Genomic DNA, 17,424 nt, shown 5'->3' on the forward strand with positions numbered 1-17,424 from the left:
TGTTAATTGTTCAAACCACAATACCAACGAGGATCTTATTGCTAAAAAATTTAATGGTTAAAACAAGTTTTTTTGAAAAAACGAAAGCCAAAAACCCTTAAATCCCAACTCATTCAGCATTCAGGTAATAAGTAGTCTAATAATTCTTGTTATTTTCACACTCTTTATAATTTATATTGCATGTACAACGCCACTAGATTTTATCTAAGTGGTTAGAACCCTGCCCTCACAATTATGAGAGCATGGGTTCGAGCACTCATAATGCGTTGTGAGAGTTTAATTTGCTTTCTTAATTTGAGTGAAAACAATCTTCTCATTTTCGAAATGTAAGTGGAGTAGACGTCCTTCAAATATTAGAGAGGATAAAATCTGGGTTGTGCTATATAAAATTTGTAATTTAGCCCCAAAACTATCTGATTGTAAATATTAGTATAGTAATCTCATAAAATATGAGTTGCAATATGATGAATAGTCTCATGTAATTCATGAAAAGAAAATTGCATGTGCAACTTAATCAGGAAAAAAAAAAGTAAAGTCTTACCTCTTATCTCTTCGTGTGCTTGGATTTTGGTTACTAGTTCTCAATTTACCCTATGTTAATTAGTCATTTGGTCTCTCATAGTTTACAGTAGCTATTGTAATATAGAAAGAATAAATTTATGGTGTGCCTGTAATTGCTGCTCATCTCTTGCAAAGTTTTTCTTCTATCTAATGAAAAACTTGAAAAAAACTTGAACAATGTCATGAGTTTTATTTGAATATGTTCTTATTAGTTATGGTACAAATTAATTAGTTTTTCAGTAGGTGTGTGAAATTTTGGGTTTTTTTTGGTGGGGGGGGGGGGGATTAATTGTTTAATCTTCCACAAATTATTCGTGCTCTCAAGTCCTCTGCAACATATTTTATTTTCAAATACTTCCTCCCATGAAATTTTCTATTGGTTTAAATAGATATGCTTTTGTCTTTTTACATAATTTTACTAAGATTAACGTCGCAAAAACAAAAGAGGAGTTTCAAGAGAACTTTAAAGTTGTGGTAATAGTTCCTCTCTTATAGGGTACTTTTGGAGTATGCCTTTTGAGTTTTGACACCCTTCAAAATTCCTCATAAAACCCCTCTTTAATTCAAATTACTTAAATAACCTAACATAAGTTAATTCATGTATTGTTTTGAATGAAATTTCAATTAACACTTAGATAAATTATTCTTTTTAACAAATTATTTTACACCCATCCTAGTTCATAATTTATATTTTGATTTTAATTTTAATTAAAAATAATTTATGAAAAATTGTAAGAGTTTAGAAGTATGAAGATGGAAATTATATAATAACAAAATTTAAGATACATTTAATATTTTGGGACTTGTATGCAATTTGAAAAGAAATATCTTTTATGGGTAGAATACTAAAAATTTTATGTAAAGATGATTAATTTTAATAAATGTATTTGTATTTTATTAATTGGATTAAGAGTATTTTAAAAAATAACAGAGGTATTATAAAGATTTTAGAGGAGTCTTAAAAGCTGCACTCGATTTTTTTATTACAATTCGTTACCCCCACTGATTGACATAGGCCAAATATCACGAATCTCCAAAATTTAATGCTATACTTAAATAGTTAAGTGTGCATAAAAACTATCGCAGATACAATATTAATTGAAAAAATTAGTATTGAAAACGAAAAAAAAAAAATGATTGGAATTCTTTGATTTTCTTCGTGAAATTTGTGTCCGAAAATTAATGAAAAAAAAATATAAAAGCCGAAGCACATCAAAGCTCCTGCAGGTTCTGATTTTTATTTTCATCCCTTTTAAATATCGTCTCTGTTTGTGATTTTGCAGTGGAGTAATATGAAAATAATGTCACTGGTTTTAATGAACACTGTTAAAAATGCGGTGGTGAGAAAAATCTTGCCGTTTTAAAATATTTTAAAGGGTTAATAGAGAAAAGGGTTTTACGAGGGGTGCTACTAGCATCGCTCATTTTGATAACGACATTACCCGTTGAATTACTAGTGGGCTCACTTGGATAATCTTTTATGCTTCTCATTCAATATACGGGCCATGTGGAACAAGTCAGCGGAATTCATGAACTTGGACTGACGCCTAAACACTTTTTTTTTTTTTTTCTTTTTTTGATACGACATTTTTCTTTCGAGAAGAATTAAGGGTAATTTTTAAAAACCTCCCTTGAGGTTTGGACTTATTGTAAATAAATGGTGAGAATTTATTTATTTGTAAAAAATTCTCTACCGTCAGTTAACTTTAACATTGACCGTTAGTTGACTATGCAAAGACAATATTACCCTTAACAACAGTTTGTAAACAGAAATAACTAAAAAAAAAATTAAAATTGTTGGCGCAAAAAGCACAAACCCTATTTTTTGATAATTTTATCTTTGTCAATTCCAAAGATTTACAATATCATAGGTAAAGATTATAACTATTTCATTTTCAAGTTTTTAATTTTATCTTTTTTGTAGAAACTTTAAGAAAATATAAATAATTTAAAGAGGATTTTTCAAATTTTTAATTTTATTTTTTTTGTAGGAACTTTAAGAAAATATCAATAATTTAAAGAGGGTAAAATAGCCAATAATTTTAATTTTTTTTTAGTTATTTCCGTTTACAAACTGTTGTTAAGGGTAATATTGTCTTTGCACAGTCAACTAACGGTCAATGTTAAAGTTAACTGACGGTAGGGGGTTTTTTACAAATAAACAAATTCTCGCCATCTACTTGCAACAAGCCCAAACCTCAAGGGAGGTTTTTAAAAATTACCCGAAGAATTAATGGGTTCCTTCATAAAGTACAGTGTGGCGTTCGGATCGGGTTAAACCCGAACTAAATTTTAACTTGTTTGGGTTGAAGTTTTTTTTTTTTTTTTTGTTAAGATTCAACTTTTAAAAATTAAAAATATATATACATTAAACAAAAAAAATCCCTATGGTAGTGGTTAATTATTGCTAATTTGGAGATGTTGTGTTGAGTATTGATGGTGTTGGAGATGGATTATTAGCCTTGTTTGTCATGTGGAGATGTTTAATCATGCTTGCCATTTGCCATTTTAATTTTTTAGATTTGTAATTTTTGTACCTTTATTGTACTTGATTACATGTTTTGTGTTTTGTTAACTTTAAAAAGACTTGTTGAAATGTTATTAAGGATGATTTGTAGTTGATATTTGTTGTTAAGGATGTTTGGAATTGAGATTTTTGGATTTTAAGTGGTTGTTGTTAGAATTTTTAGATTAAATTGTTCCTTAAGGATGTTTGGAATATTTGGAATTGAGAGTTTTAAATTGTTGAAATGTTATTAAGGATGATTTGTAGTTGATATTTGTTATTAAGGATGTTTGAAATTGAAAATTTTAAATTGTTGAAATGTTATTAAGGATGATTTGTAGTTGATATTTGTTGTTAAGAATGTTTGGAATTGAGATTTTTAGATTTTAAATGGTTGTTGTTAGAATTTTTAGATTAAATTGTTTCAACCCATTCTAACACGAACTAACCCGAATTATTCTAATCCAAACTAACCCGAATTAATCCGAACTAAAATTTTAACCATAATTATCAACCCAATCCTATCCGAATTGCCAACCCGAACCGAACCGAACCGAATTAAATTCGGTTCGGTTCGGTTCAGATTGGCGTTTTCAACCCGATTGGGTTCAATTCTCCAATCCAAACAGGTTGAAACCCAAACCAAAACACGAACAACCCGAACCGAAATCCGATTTGCCCACACCTGAGTGAATGGCCAACACAAGTTCTCAAAGACAGAAAGTGCACCAAATCCAGTCACAATCATTACTAATTGATAACTAATAAAGTGCAACGGCCCTTTCTTTAGCACAAAGAAGTGCCACTTGAGATATTGTTCGATTCTTACTGCTCCAACGTTACTTCAAACTTAACCACTCGGGCAGTAGCCCGAGTGGCCAGGGCTGCTGCCCTCCAACTTGGAGGGCAGCAGTTCGAACCCCCACAAAAGCATTGTGGGGGTATTTCCTTCCTCAATTAATTTGAGTGAAGGTAGTCTTCTCCCTTACCCATGAGTGAGGAGTAGACATCCCTCGAATATTTGTGAGGGTTAAAATCTGGGCAGAGCTCCATTAGCATTGATGTCAGTTGGTCCCAGTAATAGTCTGATTTGTAAATATCAGTAATAGTCTCATGTATATGAGTTGTAATCTGAGCAATAGTCTCATGTAATAAAAAAAAACGTTGCTTCAAACTTTTTTAAGGCAAAAGTTTTGGAAAGTCACAAAATAATAAAACAATACTTGCATGGCATCTACCTTTAATATGGGCAATAGTTTAGAGAAAACCTTTTAAATTTTGCCTAAGAATCTTATCTTAATTTTGGATGAAATGAACCACATATATATAGTAGTTTTTTTATCTACGTACATGATTTCAGTACCCTTTTTTTTTCTTGAATTATAGAATAATAATAATAATACTCTGAAATGACAGCAAGGTGAAAAATAAACAAGCATCAGAAAATCAATTTTTTTTTTATTCCGTTCGTTTTGTTTTTTCCTTTTTCAAAAAGAATACAGTAAAAATAGAGTCCGTTTTTGCTTTAGCAATAAAAGACAAAAAAATAAAGAAAATAAACCATCGGCGGTGCATAGTTGTTTCGAGACCCCGGTCCCGACAAGAAATCACGCGTTATTTGTACTCAGACACTTCACTAAATTCCAACAGTTTCCCTTGTCCCACAGGCCACATCGGTCAAACAAATGGAAAGCTAGAGCATAGAGGGAAAAACTTTAACCACAGAAAACGACGCCGTTGGGTCGTGACATCATTTATAATGCAAATTTGAAGATAATAAATTAAAGAGGTCTGCACAGCTGAGTGAGAGATTACCAAAAGAGATAGAGAGAGAGAGAGAGAAAGAGAGAGAGAGAGAGATGGTTTCCTCCACGGTGATCAGCGCATACATGCCGTTGATCACAACAATTCTGATCAGAGCAACGCTGTCGAGAGAACTACGGCCGTCGGATCACGGACTGGAGTATCAAAGTCCACCGCCGTCGAGCGAGAAATCCTCGCCGCAGATGACGTCGTTTTTCGAAGGATCGTCGTCGCCGCCGCCTTCGCCGCCGAATAGGTTCGCATTGCCGACAGCGATGAATTCGAGCACAGATGACACGTCGTGGTTGAGCGGTGGCGGAGGTGGCGGTAGGGACCACGTGAGGCACGTGATGCTGGTGGCGACTGTGGCGTGCGGGGTCACGGGTGCGGTTCTTTTAGTTGCTTCTGCTTTCATTTATTTTTACAAGTCCCAAAATCGTAATTCTTCATCATCGACATGTCCTCCTAATGATAACACCAATAATAATAGAAAGTAATGCGGCTTAGCTTTAGCTTTAGCTTAGCTTAGCTTGAAAGCAGTTCATTTCGTTTATGTTCTATCGAGTGCTACTCTTGCTTTCTCTCTTCTTTTTCGCTTTTGCTTACGAGGATTAGCACTTTCATTTTCTAATTAATTTTCTGTAAATTTTTGTAGAAAATTAGTTAATGGAATTGCCATTATTGATTATTAGAATGCCACCATTTTGCTTCTTTTTTTTTTCAGATCAAATAATTGAATGCAGTGGTTAAGGACCGATTATGTATATTTACAGGTAAAAAAACTTTTAGTAGTAATATTTAATGTTTTCTATAAATTGTGATTATTATACATTAGTGGAATTAGGATTTTTGCTAAGTTAAATTTTTTAAAATATGAAAAAAAAAAGTGCAACAAAAATGAAATAAGCATATCATTTCGTTTTTTTTTTTCATATACTCTGAAAAGTTCGATAGCCTCAAACTAAAATTTTACATTAAGTGGGGTGTCATTTGTCAAACTTTAAAAAAGTTGAGGACTACCTTGAAAATATTTTTTTCTTTGGTCTTATTTTTCAAAATTTTTGAAAGAATAGGGGATTCCCTGATTACAGAGATTGGAATCTTTTTATATATTTATTTATAATTGATGGAATACTATATTATTGAAGAAATTTTCTCCTATCTTATCTGTCCACGTAACATGATACTATATTATTCTATGCTAACGGGTTGATTGATAATTCGACAGTGTCGGCTGGTAAGGTTATATCCAGCTGAACTTTTGCATCTAAATAAAAGTCATGCTAATTCGACAGTGTCGGCTGGTAAGGTTATATCCAGCTGAACTTTTGCATCTAAATAAAAGTCATGCTAGATTTAGGATTTGAATTTTTGACAGAAAAAAAAATTAATGCACAACAATCAATGGGGGAGCTATGGAGTGACATTGAGTGAAAAATGTTGTTGTTTTATTCATTTTTATTTTGATTTAGTTCATTTAAAAATTCAATCCGATAATCTCTGATAAGGCAAGGATGTGTTAACCACTAGATCCAAAACTACTTGTAAAAGCAGTACATGAATAATAAGTGGTTGGCAGCTGGCAAGTGGCAACTCGAGCTGGACTAGACTGAGCTATACATAGCCTACTGAAAAATTAGTTTTGTTTTCATCAATTTAGGGATAACAATGAAGTAGATATGAATTGAATCTATATTGTTCTAGATTTAAATTTAAAATAAAAATTAAGATTTATATTTACTTTAGATCCGTCATTGATCTATATTTTTTGTTCCATATTTAGATCCGAAACAAAAAAATAAAGATCTCTATTTGAACCAATATTCATACTACTATTAACAATAAATTTATAAATTAAGGGTCCGTTTGCCCCAAACGGTCTCTAAGTCGGGTTGATCAAAAGTTCTAGGCCCTCCTTTGGTTGTCGAGAAAAAAACATCTTTAAAAAATAATTTATGAACAAGTTTATTTACGGGAACTCGGGAAGTATATAACAGAGTCAGGAGCCGGTTGAATTTGATTGTTGTTTGATGTTTAGGTATGCTTACAATTTTATTTTTTTAATTTTTTTCCTAAATAAGGTAATAATTGTTCCTTCTATTTTATTCATTTAGCTTGGTACTTGTCGTAATCTATCTCCGTCAATGTCAGCTTCTTCCGTGTCGGAAGAAGCTGAAAAATGTTGTTGAATGCCCTTTCATTTATTATTATCATTATTATGTTTAATTTTGTTCGGCAAATGTGTACTAATTTGGTTCGAATCGTTCGATCTCATAATACAAACATGTAATGAGTTATTTATGACGTCATGGATGCGGTTAGTTTGCGTGGTCTGAAATTTCAACCAAATTATTCAATCATGGTGGTGGCTACCTCTTCATTGCAATAGGCAATTAAAATTCTCTTAATAATGTTGATTTGTTCTATATACTTGAATTGATAGCATTAATTATTGTTATAAAAGCACTAACTTGTTTGAGAAAGGGAATAACTAAAAGGTGATAATAATTATAAAAAAAATAAAAGGCCCAACACATGGGCGGGCGGCCTATCTGTTGGGCCATATGCCATAAGAGGATCCAGCTAGCTCGTTGAAGAACCAGCATCTGAAGAAAATCCCACATCGAAAGAATAAACTGAATAAACATGGTCTATATATACAAGGACTGCCAGCACGGTTGTCTCTTCGGAGACATCCGATAAAATTGGAACGATACAGAGAAGATTAGCATGGCCCCTGCGCAAGGATGACACGCACAAATCGAGAAATGGTCCAAATTTTTTTTTTTTTTACCCTGTTTTTTCCTAATTAGATTTCTTTCGGAGCCGTTCGAAGAACATGTTTTTGCCGTCTGACTCGTTTGTTATTGCCGTTCTAGTTAGTTTCAGCTATTGGTTTTCGGTTTCTTTCTGTTTTGAAGGGTAATAGTTTGGAATATATAATACAAAATAATTAAGGATTAAAAAGTAATAAAACAATATTATCTAGATTGTAAAGATATACGGTAAAAGCCACGTGTCGAAGAAATAAAGCAAGCAGACGACCGTACCGGCCCGTTCCTGACGCTCAAAGTCATCGCTCAGTCAGTCATCAAACAATTAGTAGAAACAAGTTAAGCCCTCAGTTATAGTCTCCCCAATTTTCCAATAGGGAGTAGGGTTTAATCTCGTCAACCGATCGATTGATCGATCTCCACCGTTAATTGCAAGAGCCGATTAGAGGTATGCGAGTTACAATTTCTATGTTAAGCTGTTGTTGAGGAGCTGAAATCACAAATAGCTACCCACTGACTGATATTAGTGAATTAATATATAATTTTTGGTTATTCCTTCATATTGTTTTGTGATTTGGGGTAGGGCATGGAAGAGAACAAGCAGTGTGATGCCCGTTTGACATCACCCGCCGCTTTTGTAGAAGGGGGAATACAAGATGCTTGTGATGATGCTTGCAGCATATGCCTCGAACCCTTTTCTGATAGCGATCCTTCTACGGTAACCTCCTTCGATTTTCATGTTCGTTTCTTTCGAGTTGTTATTTTACGTGACCTCGGCAACTCTCTCTCTGTTGTTGCAGTTGACTAGTTGCAAGCATGAATTCCATCTCCAGTGCGTTCTCGAGTGGTATGTGTGTTAACTTACGGTTTGAATAGATACACAGCGTAGGTGCACAGGCTTAGATTAGTTGGAGCAATTTGGGGAGAAGAAAGGGAATGACATGGTTTTTTATTGCAGGTGTCAGAGAAGTTCTCAGTGTCCAATGTGTTGGCAACCTATCAGCCTGAAGGATCCCACCAGGTTTATATGCCGCGCCAGCGTGCTCTGCCCTGTATTGTTCCTCCTACAGATAGTTCGATAATGCAATTTAAGGTTTTGTGTCAATTTTGCAGCCAGGAACTACTTGAGGCGGTCGAACAAGAGAGGAGCGCTAGTGTTAATCCGTCTAGAAATACCACCATATTTCATCATCCGGCTCTGGGAGACTTTGAGTTACAGGGTGTTTGTATTCTGCCTATGCGCTTCATTTCGTCAACAGTATCAAGTAAGTTTGATTCTTACTGGTGGCTTCATTTTAATTCTCTTTCCTTCAATGCAGTTGCCAGTGGGTGCAACCGACGCTGAACTCGAAGAACGTATTATCCAGCACTTGGCTGCAGCTGCTGCTATGGGGAGAGCACGCCACATTGGTAGAAGGGAAAGCCAGAGGAACAGATCATCTGCTCAAGTTCGTCCTCAGTTCTTTGTGTTCTCAACTCATCCCAATACAAGTACTGCTGACCCTGTGTCTTCATCTCCAACTCAGAGAGAAGGTGAACCAACTCCTACTGTAACAGTACCTACTCCATCATCACCTGCAGCTGCTGGGGAAGAATCTCCAGAGCAGAGTACACAATTGCTTTCTGCTTCAGCTTCTGGATCAAGTGCTCTTGCTTCCAGTCAACATGAAAGCACCTTAAACAATAGGTATTTACCAACCTTTGATTGCATATAGTTTGATTCGTCAGTGCTATGAGAAACTATTGTTTACAGCAATAATTTATTAATTGGTTCTTACAGGAGATCTCCTAATCAGCCTTCCCCAAACAGTCAGGATAGAGCAGGACCATCAGATTTCCAATCTTTTTCAGAATCTCTTAAATCTCGATTTAATGCTGTTTCAATGAGGTGTCAATCAAATGAAACATTCAATATTCTTAAATAGGGATCTAACATCATTTTCGGAATATCTTAATCTCTACCTCATTTTCTTTTCAGGTACAAGGAGTCTATTTCAAAGAGCACAAGAGGGTGGAAAGAGAGATTCTTTTCTCGCTACAATACCACGTCAGATCTTGGTTCTGAGGTTAGAAGGGAGGATGATGCTGGAATTGAAAGAGTATCTGGTATGATGGAGCGTCTAGAAACCAGAGACAACAACAGTAGTAGCACTGCTTCTGTATCAAACAGTCCAAATAACTCAGTTCCAGAATCAAACAACCAGCAAGTTTCTGAGACTGCTCATAATAATCCAATGAATGATACTAATGCACAAGGTTCGTGTGGAGCAAGTTCTGGTACAAATTAAAATTTTGTTCAACGACATAAAGCCTTTTTATTACTCAGGTTCTTTCTCCATGTACATGAAAGATGTTCATTTAAATAATCAAACCGGTCAGTCGGTTTGTTTCACTGGTTTTTGGATATATGAATGATACACCGTAGATTAACATGGCTGTATACCAATAACAAAGCATACATTGAGAAGTATTCCAAATATTTTCTTCATGCTGTAGCCCATTCTCAATTAGTATATTGATATTTTGGTGAATATCAGTTAATCTGCCTATGGATACTCAAAAGTTGTGGCTTGACAATTCCTCATATTTTTCATTTTTTCAACAAAAACATCTTCTCTTTACACAAAGCTCAATCAATCATCAGAGTCAATTCTGCAAGGTTCCAGACTTCCAGTACTAACAATGCAGTTCAAGAGAAAATTATAATCGATGTTAAATGAATAAATACCATAGAAAAGGGAGGACATGGTGTCATTGCTTGAGAATAACTCAAATTGATATTACAGATTTTTTTTTCTTTTTATTAAAATGGGAAGGAGGGAAGTAATTATATATAACTATTGGTCGAGAGGCATCCACTCTAGTTCTAGTTCTAATTCTCCAGATTCAACATTCTGGAGCTTGAGTGATATCTTCTGCTTCACCTTCCCATCAATAATGTTAATGGTGCTGTCCTCCAGAAGGGCATTATCATCTGATTTCAGCCATTTTCCTATCTGCATATTACCAAACATTTCGGGGTCCCCAAATGCCAAGGCTGATGTTAGCAGAGGCTGGATATCTATCTCTGCTTCTCCCATTATGTCATCTGCTGAAAATGTGTCGTGATCAAATACTTCCTGCAACATGGAAAATTTTCTAAGCTGATTAATGATGAAGTCCAGAAGTGGATCGCTAATGAGTTAACTTGATACGAAATAAGTCTGTTAACAGAATAAGAATAATAAGCCAAAATGTTAAAAGAAAAGACAAGCTTACCAACTTTACAGGCCCATATTCCTGGGGAACCGACAGCATGAGCTCCTCATTCCAAACTGGATTCAAGTTGCTCTTTACTATAGTCGTTTGCACGGTCTAATGATATCAACAACAACACGGTCATCAGTTTAAAATGACAGAGAATGTGGTCATCAGTCTAATAATATCAATAACATCAAATTCAAGCTAATATGAACTACTACACAAGGTGAAGCTCTGCTATTTGAATTTGCCTTCCAGAAAGGTAAATGATAAATTGTGAAAAATGGCTCAGAAAATATGTTTCCATTTTTATCTATGTTTTCATTGTGAAATGGCTGTACATTTGTAAAACCTCAGAACCAAGTTCAGCCTCAGTAAATAAAAGTGCTTCAGGAAGGGAAGAAAAGGAGAGGAACTGACCTGCTGTCCAAGACGCAGAACTACGTAAGGATCACTTGACATCATATCTCTGATAGCTAAATTTATGCCTTTTACCACTTTGACTTTCAATAAGCCGATAAACTCTACCATGCCTACCTGTTACAACTTTCAACATTAGTATAACCAAAATTATTCACAGTAAAACCACATGAACCTATATCATGTTCTCCATGTTGTTACCACTACTACTCGACCACTTTACAATATGTACCCCAGAAACATGTTATTGGAATATCCAGTTTAATAGGTTGGTATCCATCATCGCCAGCAATATGATGATCCTTTACTGGGAGTAACAAACACTTACGTCTTTTTTCTGCGATGAGTTTGTACTTCGAAAGCTATCTATAATTTTTCGAGAAAAACTTGATTGGAGAGAGGCAGAAGGCTTTCCTGATGCAATCCGCAAGCTAGGTTTCAAAAATTCTTGGAGTTCATACTTAGACCTACATGGAAAAGTGAGGTTACATTAATAAGCACTCTATCACTCAAGATATGACCAACAAATGTAACTGCTCTATGTTGTCACCTATGCATGATCCAAATTGCAGCATCTTTTGGACATACAAGTTTAACAACAAAAGAACAAGTGAACATTTTTATGATAGTACTTCGTTACAAATGTTTTAACGGAAAAAATGTTGGAAGGTCTGACAGAAGCACTGCCAACCGACATGCACAATATTCAAGAACAGTCAACCACACACACATGTATGGCTTTAATGCTTAGACTTCAAAATCTAACCTGATAAACTTCGAACGTATCTCATGACTGGAATCTGGTCCAGGCTTTGAAACACCTTCGGGTATAAAAGCCTCATAAATTGCATTAGCAGATGAATTTCCTCCAACTTCAATCATGGCATCAACTTCATCATCAGACCAGTCATCCAATGTCACAGACAAAACCTGGAGGTGAAAGACAATAGTGAATGGAACTCAATTTAGGAAAAAGTATATTGCTTCCATCCACACATTGGTGGAGCAACACTACCAGAATCCACTAAATTTGCTAAGAATCAAAGGCTTAGAAAGAACAATGTAAGGATCCATATGGAGTTATTCCATGCAGAAAAGATTAGATGTGTCCAATGGACAGGCAAGATATTGAGGAAAACTTAATGAAGCATGAAACATGTGGCTTCAATATAAAGATGAAAAATCGCATATATAAATGACTCTCTTCTTCTTGAACCAAATATGTCAACTGATGCTTTTTCTTCCATCCAAATATCACCATCCTTGTTTTTAATAAGTTCATTCAAAGATCATTTTGACTTTACAAGCAGATTAGATACATTAAGTTCTGTGTTATCCAGATATAGCTTCTTTCATTTCCCTCAAAATAGGGAAACATTTAAGTTATCAATAATTCAGTAGTTGTACATATGTTCTTACAATGTTTAAACAGTTATAATTTTCCAATGACTAACTTAGAAAATAATTTTAACAAAAGCTCGCATCGCTACTATGATATATCAGTATGAGGAAAATATATTTACATCATCTTACGTGTTGCTATCTGTATATGATCAATCATCATGCTCCTACCAACAACTGCAATCCCCATTTTAAGAATTAAGATAATCAAATTAGAGGCTATCCAAGAGTTACCTTCGAGACATGCGTACCGAGGCTTCTGTGCACGCCACAACATTTTAAGCATATAAACACTCCGATATTTGCTGACCTGAAAGAGCAGAGGTCAAGTGAATTCTCAGCACCTTAAAAGGATACATCAAAGAAAATGACAATATCTATGAATACTAATGTTTCTTCAATTATTTAAGCAATTCTTAGCTCATGGAGAATCTTTTAAAACTTCTTTCTTCATAGATAAACATTAAGTAATAATTGCACCATAGTAATGATGATGAGGAAGACGAGGTTGATAGAAGCAACAAATATCAATACTACACTAACAGATGCAACTCAAGTACGTAGGTGGTATACAAGAATCACTTTTACCATCAAGGCGTCAAATGTTCTAATGTCTATTCGAAAGCGCAGAGACACATTTTGATATTACAGAACCAATGTGGTAAAACTTACGCCCATTTAGGATCTGGAGCACCACAATCAGCACAAATGCGATTATCCCGTTGAAGCAATAAATCCTTTAACCTTCCCTTACCTGTAGATAGAGTTGCATATCAAGAGCATAGTTCAAGTAAAATGACATCTAAAAAGCAGCCGAACGAACAGACTATAGTAGAGAACAAAACTGGGGAGGAAGAAAAGTGTACAAGAAATTTCTATTATACAAAAGTATTAAATATTTTTAAAAAAATTGTGTTCTAACATGATTGAATAATCACTAATGTCAGTCAATCGTGCAATAACATGGACAACATATTGCTTGTATGCTTATGCTGCACATGTTTACAGATTGAACATTTCTGAAGTAGCCAGGTTCTGAAACTGTTATAGTTATTTCATATATTATAGGTCCTTATCATTGGCTGTAGTCAGCAAGTCAGTAAATAGAACACCCCCCCCGCCCCCCCAAAAAAAGGATTGAATAAGCTTTTTGACCGAAATCACCTGAAGTAACAAAAACATACCCGAGGAAGGTTTGCCAAGTTCCAATGGACGGTTATTATTATTACGCATACTCATTGCTCAACTTGCAAGCAACAGTCATTCAAAAAGGACTATATTCACAGAGAAGCCTGGAAAATATCATCCACAAAGAAAAAGAAAAGCAACTCAGCTCAGCAAAAGTAATTCTAAGGACTAAACCATTTACACCTCGATGTAAACTCTGATATAAAAAAAAAACAGAAGAGAAAGTGCACAAATATCAACAGGATTAATCCTAATAATATCTACAAACCTTGCACATGAATAAAATTAACAAATACTATCTATACCAGCAAAAATGAAAAAGACACCAGTGAAACGTGGCAATTCCAACGTGAAAAACGTTTCAAAACTGCAAGTGGGTGTATGAGATCATCGGAGTAATCAAAATTATCAATATAACAGCAAATTGCATCTGATGTCCCTCAGCTCGGAAGAAAACATACCCAAAAAAGGAAGTAGGGGAACTATTTGTTGGGTTGCCAAGAAAATGAAGGGTGATTTGTAACTCTTCCACAAATGAAAATCACGAAAAATAATTCCACTGAAAAAAACAAAAACTTTATTAAAAGCCCACAACCCAAATAATCTCAATCCCAAATGACATAAAAAAGATTGACAACACATTTAATCAAACCAAGTTAACAACATATCAACCTCAAATCATCATTATAAATTAAAAAAAAAAATGATTTTCCCATGAATTATTAATGTATTATCATACATCGATAATAGATAACCGTTGAAAGTTTGTTAACAGATAACAATCATTGCAAACATTTATAAACAGAAATGAAAAACAAAAGATTAAAGTGAAAATGAAAGAAAGAGAGATCTGCAAAGAAAAAAAAAAAAGAAAGAAAGGGACTTAGAATTCACCTGTGAATTGAAATGTGTGGTTCTTCAACTGGGAGCGAAAAAACAGAGAGAAAAGAGCTTTTTTTTTTTTTTTTTTTCAATTTGGTGATGAAAACAATGTCAAATTTTATATTTTATTATTATTAATTTATTATTCTTGAATATCATATTGATTTTGCTATTTTGTAATATTTTCATATGTGTCAGACATGAGAATGATTCATATATTCGTTGGAATTTTCCCTGTCACACCATATTTATAAATTATAAAGCATTAAAGCTTACAAAAGCCAGTAGTAATTTTTGTTTATTGATATTATTGTGAAAATAAAAATTAAAACAGGTTGTAACGGCCAAAGTAAAGTTAAAGAGTTACGTTGTACTGCAACCCCAAATGAACTGGTCGTTATGATTCCCTTCCATCTGACATGTATTGTCATAAAGCAAGCTCAAAATGTTTGATTGAAAAAAAAAAAAAGTTTTCATTTTGTGTTATTTTGGCAAGAAACTAGAAAGATGCTCAAAATTTAAGAAATGATAGCAAGTCAATTTTAGGGAAAAATAAATAATACTTCTTTATTTGATGAAGTGGTCAGTTGGAGACATTGTCAATGATATATACTTATACATCGACCGACCCTTTGACTTTGGAAAAATTTTAAAGTTAAAGAGAAGGATGAGAGTCAAATTTTCTTTTTAGAATATAAAAGTTCAAATTAGAATAATGTTGAAGGTTTCATTAGTTAGCCTGTATGGTTTACAATTGTTACACATAAGTTGTTCGGTAATTATTTTTTCTTAAAAAAATGAAAAAAGAAAGAAAGAATTTGGCGCTGTAAAAGTTGGTTATCCTGACTTGGGTAAAGTAGGATTAATAATAAATGTAAATACATCCTTTAATTCTTGAATCAAATGATTAAATCATTTACATTATTATATTAGAGTCCAAAATTTTCCGAACACATTAACGCACCAAGATAAAGACTCCAATGGAGCAAGCAATTATTATTTTTTTCCCTAATTTTCCTTGTTCTAATTATTAAATATTTAATGTAACGACCGAAACAAACAAAAGAAACACCATCCAATAATCCAATAACAGTTCAAATAGAGATTAGATCAAGAGATATTGATGCTTGGACTTAACACCACCACTTTTGGAGACTGGTGTTTTCAGTTTTGGGGCCATCAATGGGGCCGCGAATAAACAGTCATTTTCATTTAACCCCATCTCACCGAAGTTTCCTCATAACTCAAGTGAGTTATGTATGATAGGGAATTATTAAGGTACATTATCATGGACCACGCATACATCAATCCCACCATTGTTATCTCAGTAACGTAAAAGTAGACCAACAAAAACTTACAAGTATGTTACTGATGGCAACTATAAGATTGATGTTTGGTACATAACTGCAACAAGGTCCGACATGATAACATCCCTTTGCATAAAATACAATGAGTTTGGTTCCTACCTTGGAATAATCACGAGGATCGCGAAATCATTTAATCAGACAGATGAATGGTTACAACTAAGTGAGTCTTTCAACAGTTGATATTCAATTTTTAAGTAAATAATAATAATACCAGGCTACCTGAAAAACAGAAACATTACCGAAAAGGAGGTGACCACTGCATGGTTTTGTGATAAAAGCATGGATGAATTACGGAGGATCATAATTATGAAAAATGAAAAATCAATAGACTTCCACATGCCACTGCTTGTTCTTCTTCAGTTGCGAAAGCTTCTGATCCCAGCTTTCTCCTCTCTGTTCTGCAACTCTCTTCAGTGTTTCCTGGATCCCTGGCATCATTCCTTTAAGCCCACAGAAGTATATATGTGCTCCGCCATCCAAGAGTTTGAAGATTTCGTCGCTGTATTCCTCGATCTTGTCCTGAACGTACATCTTGCCCCCCTTCTTGTTCTTCTGCTCTCTGCTGAGTGCTTTGTCATAACGGAAGTTATCTGGATAGTCCTGAAGATACTTGGTGAATTCGTCATCATAAAGGAGGCTGTCTGAATTGGCCACTCCAAGGAAAAGCCATGCAAGGCCACCAAACTTGTATGTATGCACAGATTCCATGAACATACGACGTAGGTAGCCTCTGAAAGGTGCTATACCAGTGCCTGTAGCTATCATTATGTGGGTGGCATTGGGATTGTCTTCGGGCAAAAGCATAATCTTACCAGAGGGTCCTGCAAAAATGTAACAGGACAGTTAATTTCCATCTTGATTGACAATTACCCAATCTCATGTAAAATAACCAATGCTGAGAAAAATTCAAACCAGAGAATCTAAACCATCAGAAAGGATAAACTAGAAATAGCTTATTATAATGAGCTCCAACCAAGTTTACAACTAAAGGAGCAAAGATGACGATGACAATATGAACACAAGCAACTCAGTTGGCAACTAGCCATATTATCAATGTTATCAGCAGGGAACAATCAACCTGACACAAACCTCAATAAATTCCTGAAACAGAAAAGAAGCAAAAATATGACTCAGACGAAAAAGAATCATCAGAATAGCTTGCGAAATTTTTGCAAAATCTGAGTCGGGTGATGGTAAGAAGTGTGGGGTAGCAGCTGGCTATGCCATGTTAATCCATGATAAATAATTAGAAAATGACAGACATTCCAAAAATCTAGTTTAT

General features: G+C 34.5%; 4 protein-coding genes and 1 non-coding gene across 6 annotated transcripts in view; 3 read left to right on the forward strand and 2 right to left on the reverse strand.

Moving 5' to 3' along the window:
- The first annotated feature begins 4,832 nt into the window (after positions 1-4,832).
- On the forward strand, positions 4,833-5,565 carry LOC18051676 (formin-like protein 4). Its single transcript, XM_006448829.2, has one exon. It carries the CDS (start codon positions 4,927-4,929, stop codon positions 5,365-5,367), a length of 441 nt encoding a protein of 146 aa, XP_006448892.1. The 5' UTR covers positions 4,833-4,926; the 3' UTR covers positions 5,368-5,565.
- A 1,985-nt stretch (positions 5,566-7,550) lies between these two features.
- Positions 7,551-7,653, forward strand: LOC112101223. The gene has a single exon (XR_002907350.1). It is a non-coding gene; the product is annotated as a U6 spliceosomal RNA (small nuclear RNA).
- On the forward strand, positions 7,557-10,185 carry LOC18051677 (E3 ubiquitin-protein ligase RHF2A). Its single transcript, XM_006448839.2, has 8 exons — positions 7,557-8,092; positions 8,228-8,362; positions 8,445-8,491; positions 8,603-8,665; positions 8,758-8,866; positions 8,964-9,331; positions 9,425-9,532; positions 9,623-10,185. Exons 2-8 carry the CDS (start codon positions 8,231-8,233, stop codon positions 9,930-9,932), a joined length of 1,137 nt encoding a protein of 378 aa, XP_006448902.1. The 5' UTR covers positions 7,557-8,092; positions 8,228-8,230; the 3' UTR covers positions 9,933-10,185.
- A 69-nt stretch (positions 10,186-10,254) lies between these two features.
- On the reverse strand, positions 10,255-14,853 carry LOC18051678 (ADP-ribosylation factor GTPase-activating protein AGD12). 2 transcript variants are annotated; one of them, XM_006448844.2, is made up of 9 exons: positions 14,788-14,853; positions 13,890-13,997; positions 13,378-13,459; positions 12,940-13,015; positions 12,071-12,234; positions 11,633-11,771; positions 11,305-11,421; positions 10,903-10,998; positions 10,255-10,763 (listed from the first exon to the last, which is right to left on the reverse strand). In XM_006448844.2, the coding sequence occupies exons 2-9, from the start codon at positions 13,942-13,944 to the stop codon at positions 10,482-10,484; spliced, it is 1,011 nt and encodes a 336-aa protein (XP_006448907.1). In that variant the 5' UTR covers positions 13,945-13,997; positions 14,788-14,853; the 3' UTR covers positions 10,255-10,481. The 2 variants fall into 2 exon arrangements, with proteins under 2 accessions (XP_006448907.1, XP_006448905.1); XM_006448842.2 differs by lacking the exon at positions 14,788-14,853 and adding an exon at positions 14,355-14,416.
- A 1,276-nt stretch (positions 14,854-16,129) lies between these two features.
- LOC18051680 (ferredoxin--NADP reductase, root isozyme, chloroplastic) overlaps positions 16,130-17,424 on the reverse strand; it is a 5,669-nt gene continuing 4,374 nt past the window's right edge. The window contains exon 5 of the mRNA XM_006448846.2: positions 16,130-16,963. Within this exon, the coding sequence (XP_006448909.2) occupies positions 16,464-16,963 (500 nt within the window). The 3' untranslated portion in view covers positions 16,130-16,463. The remainder of the gene's footprint in view (positions 16,964-17,424) is intronic.

Source organism: Citrus clementina, unplaced genomic scaffold, assembly GCF_000493195.1.
Source record: "Citrus clementina cultivar Clemenules unplaced genomic scaffold, Citrus_clementina_v1.0 scaffold_2, whole genome shotgun sequence".
Taxonomy (NCBI): domain Eukaryota; kingdom Viridiplantae; phylum Streptophyta; class Magnoliopsida; order Sapindales; family Rutaceae; genus Citrus; species Citrus x clementina.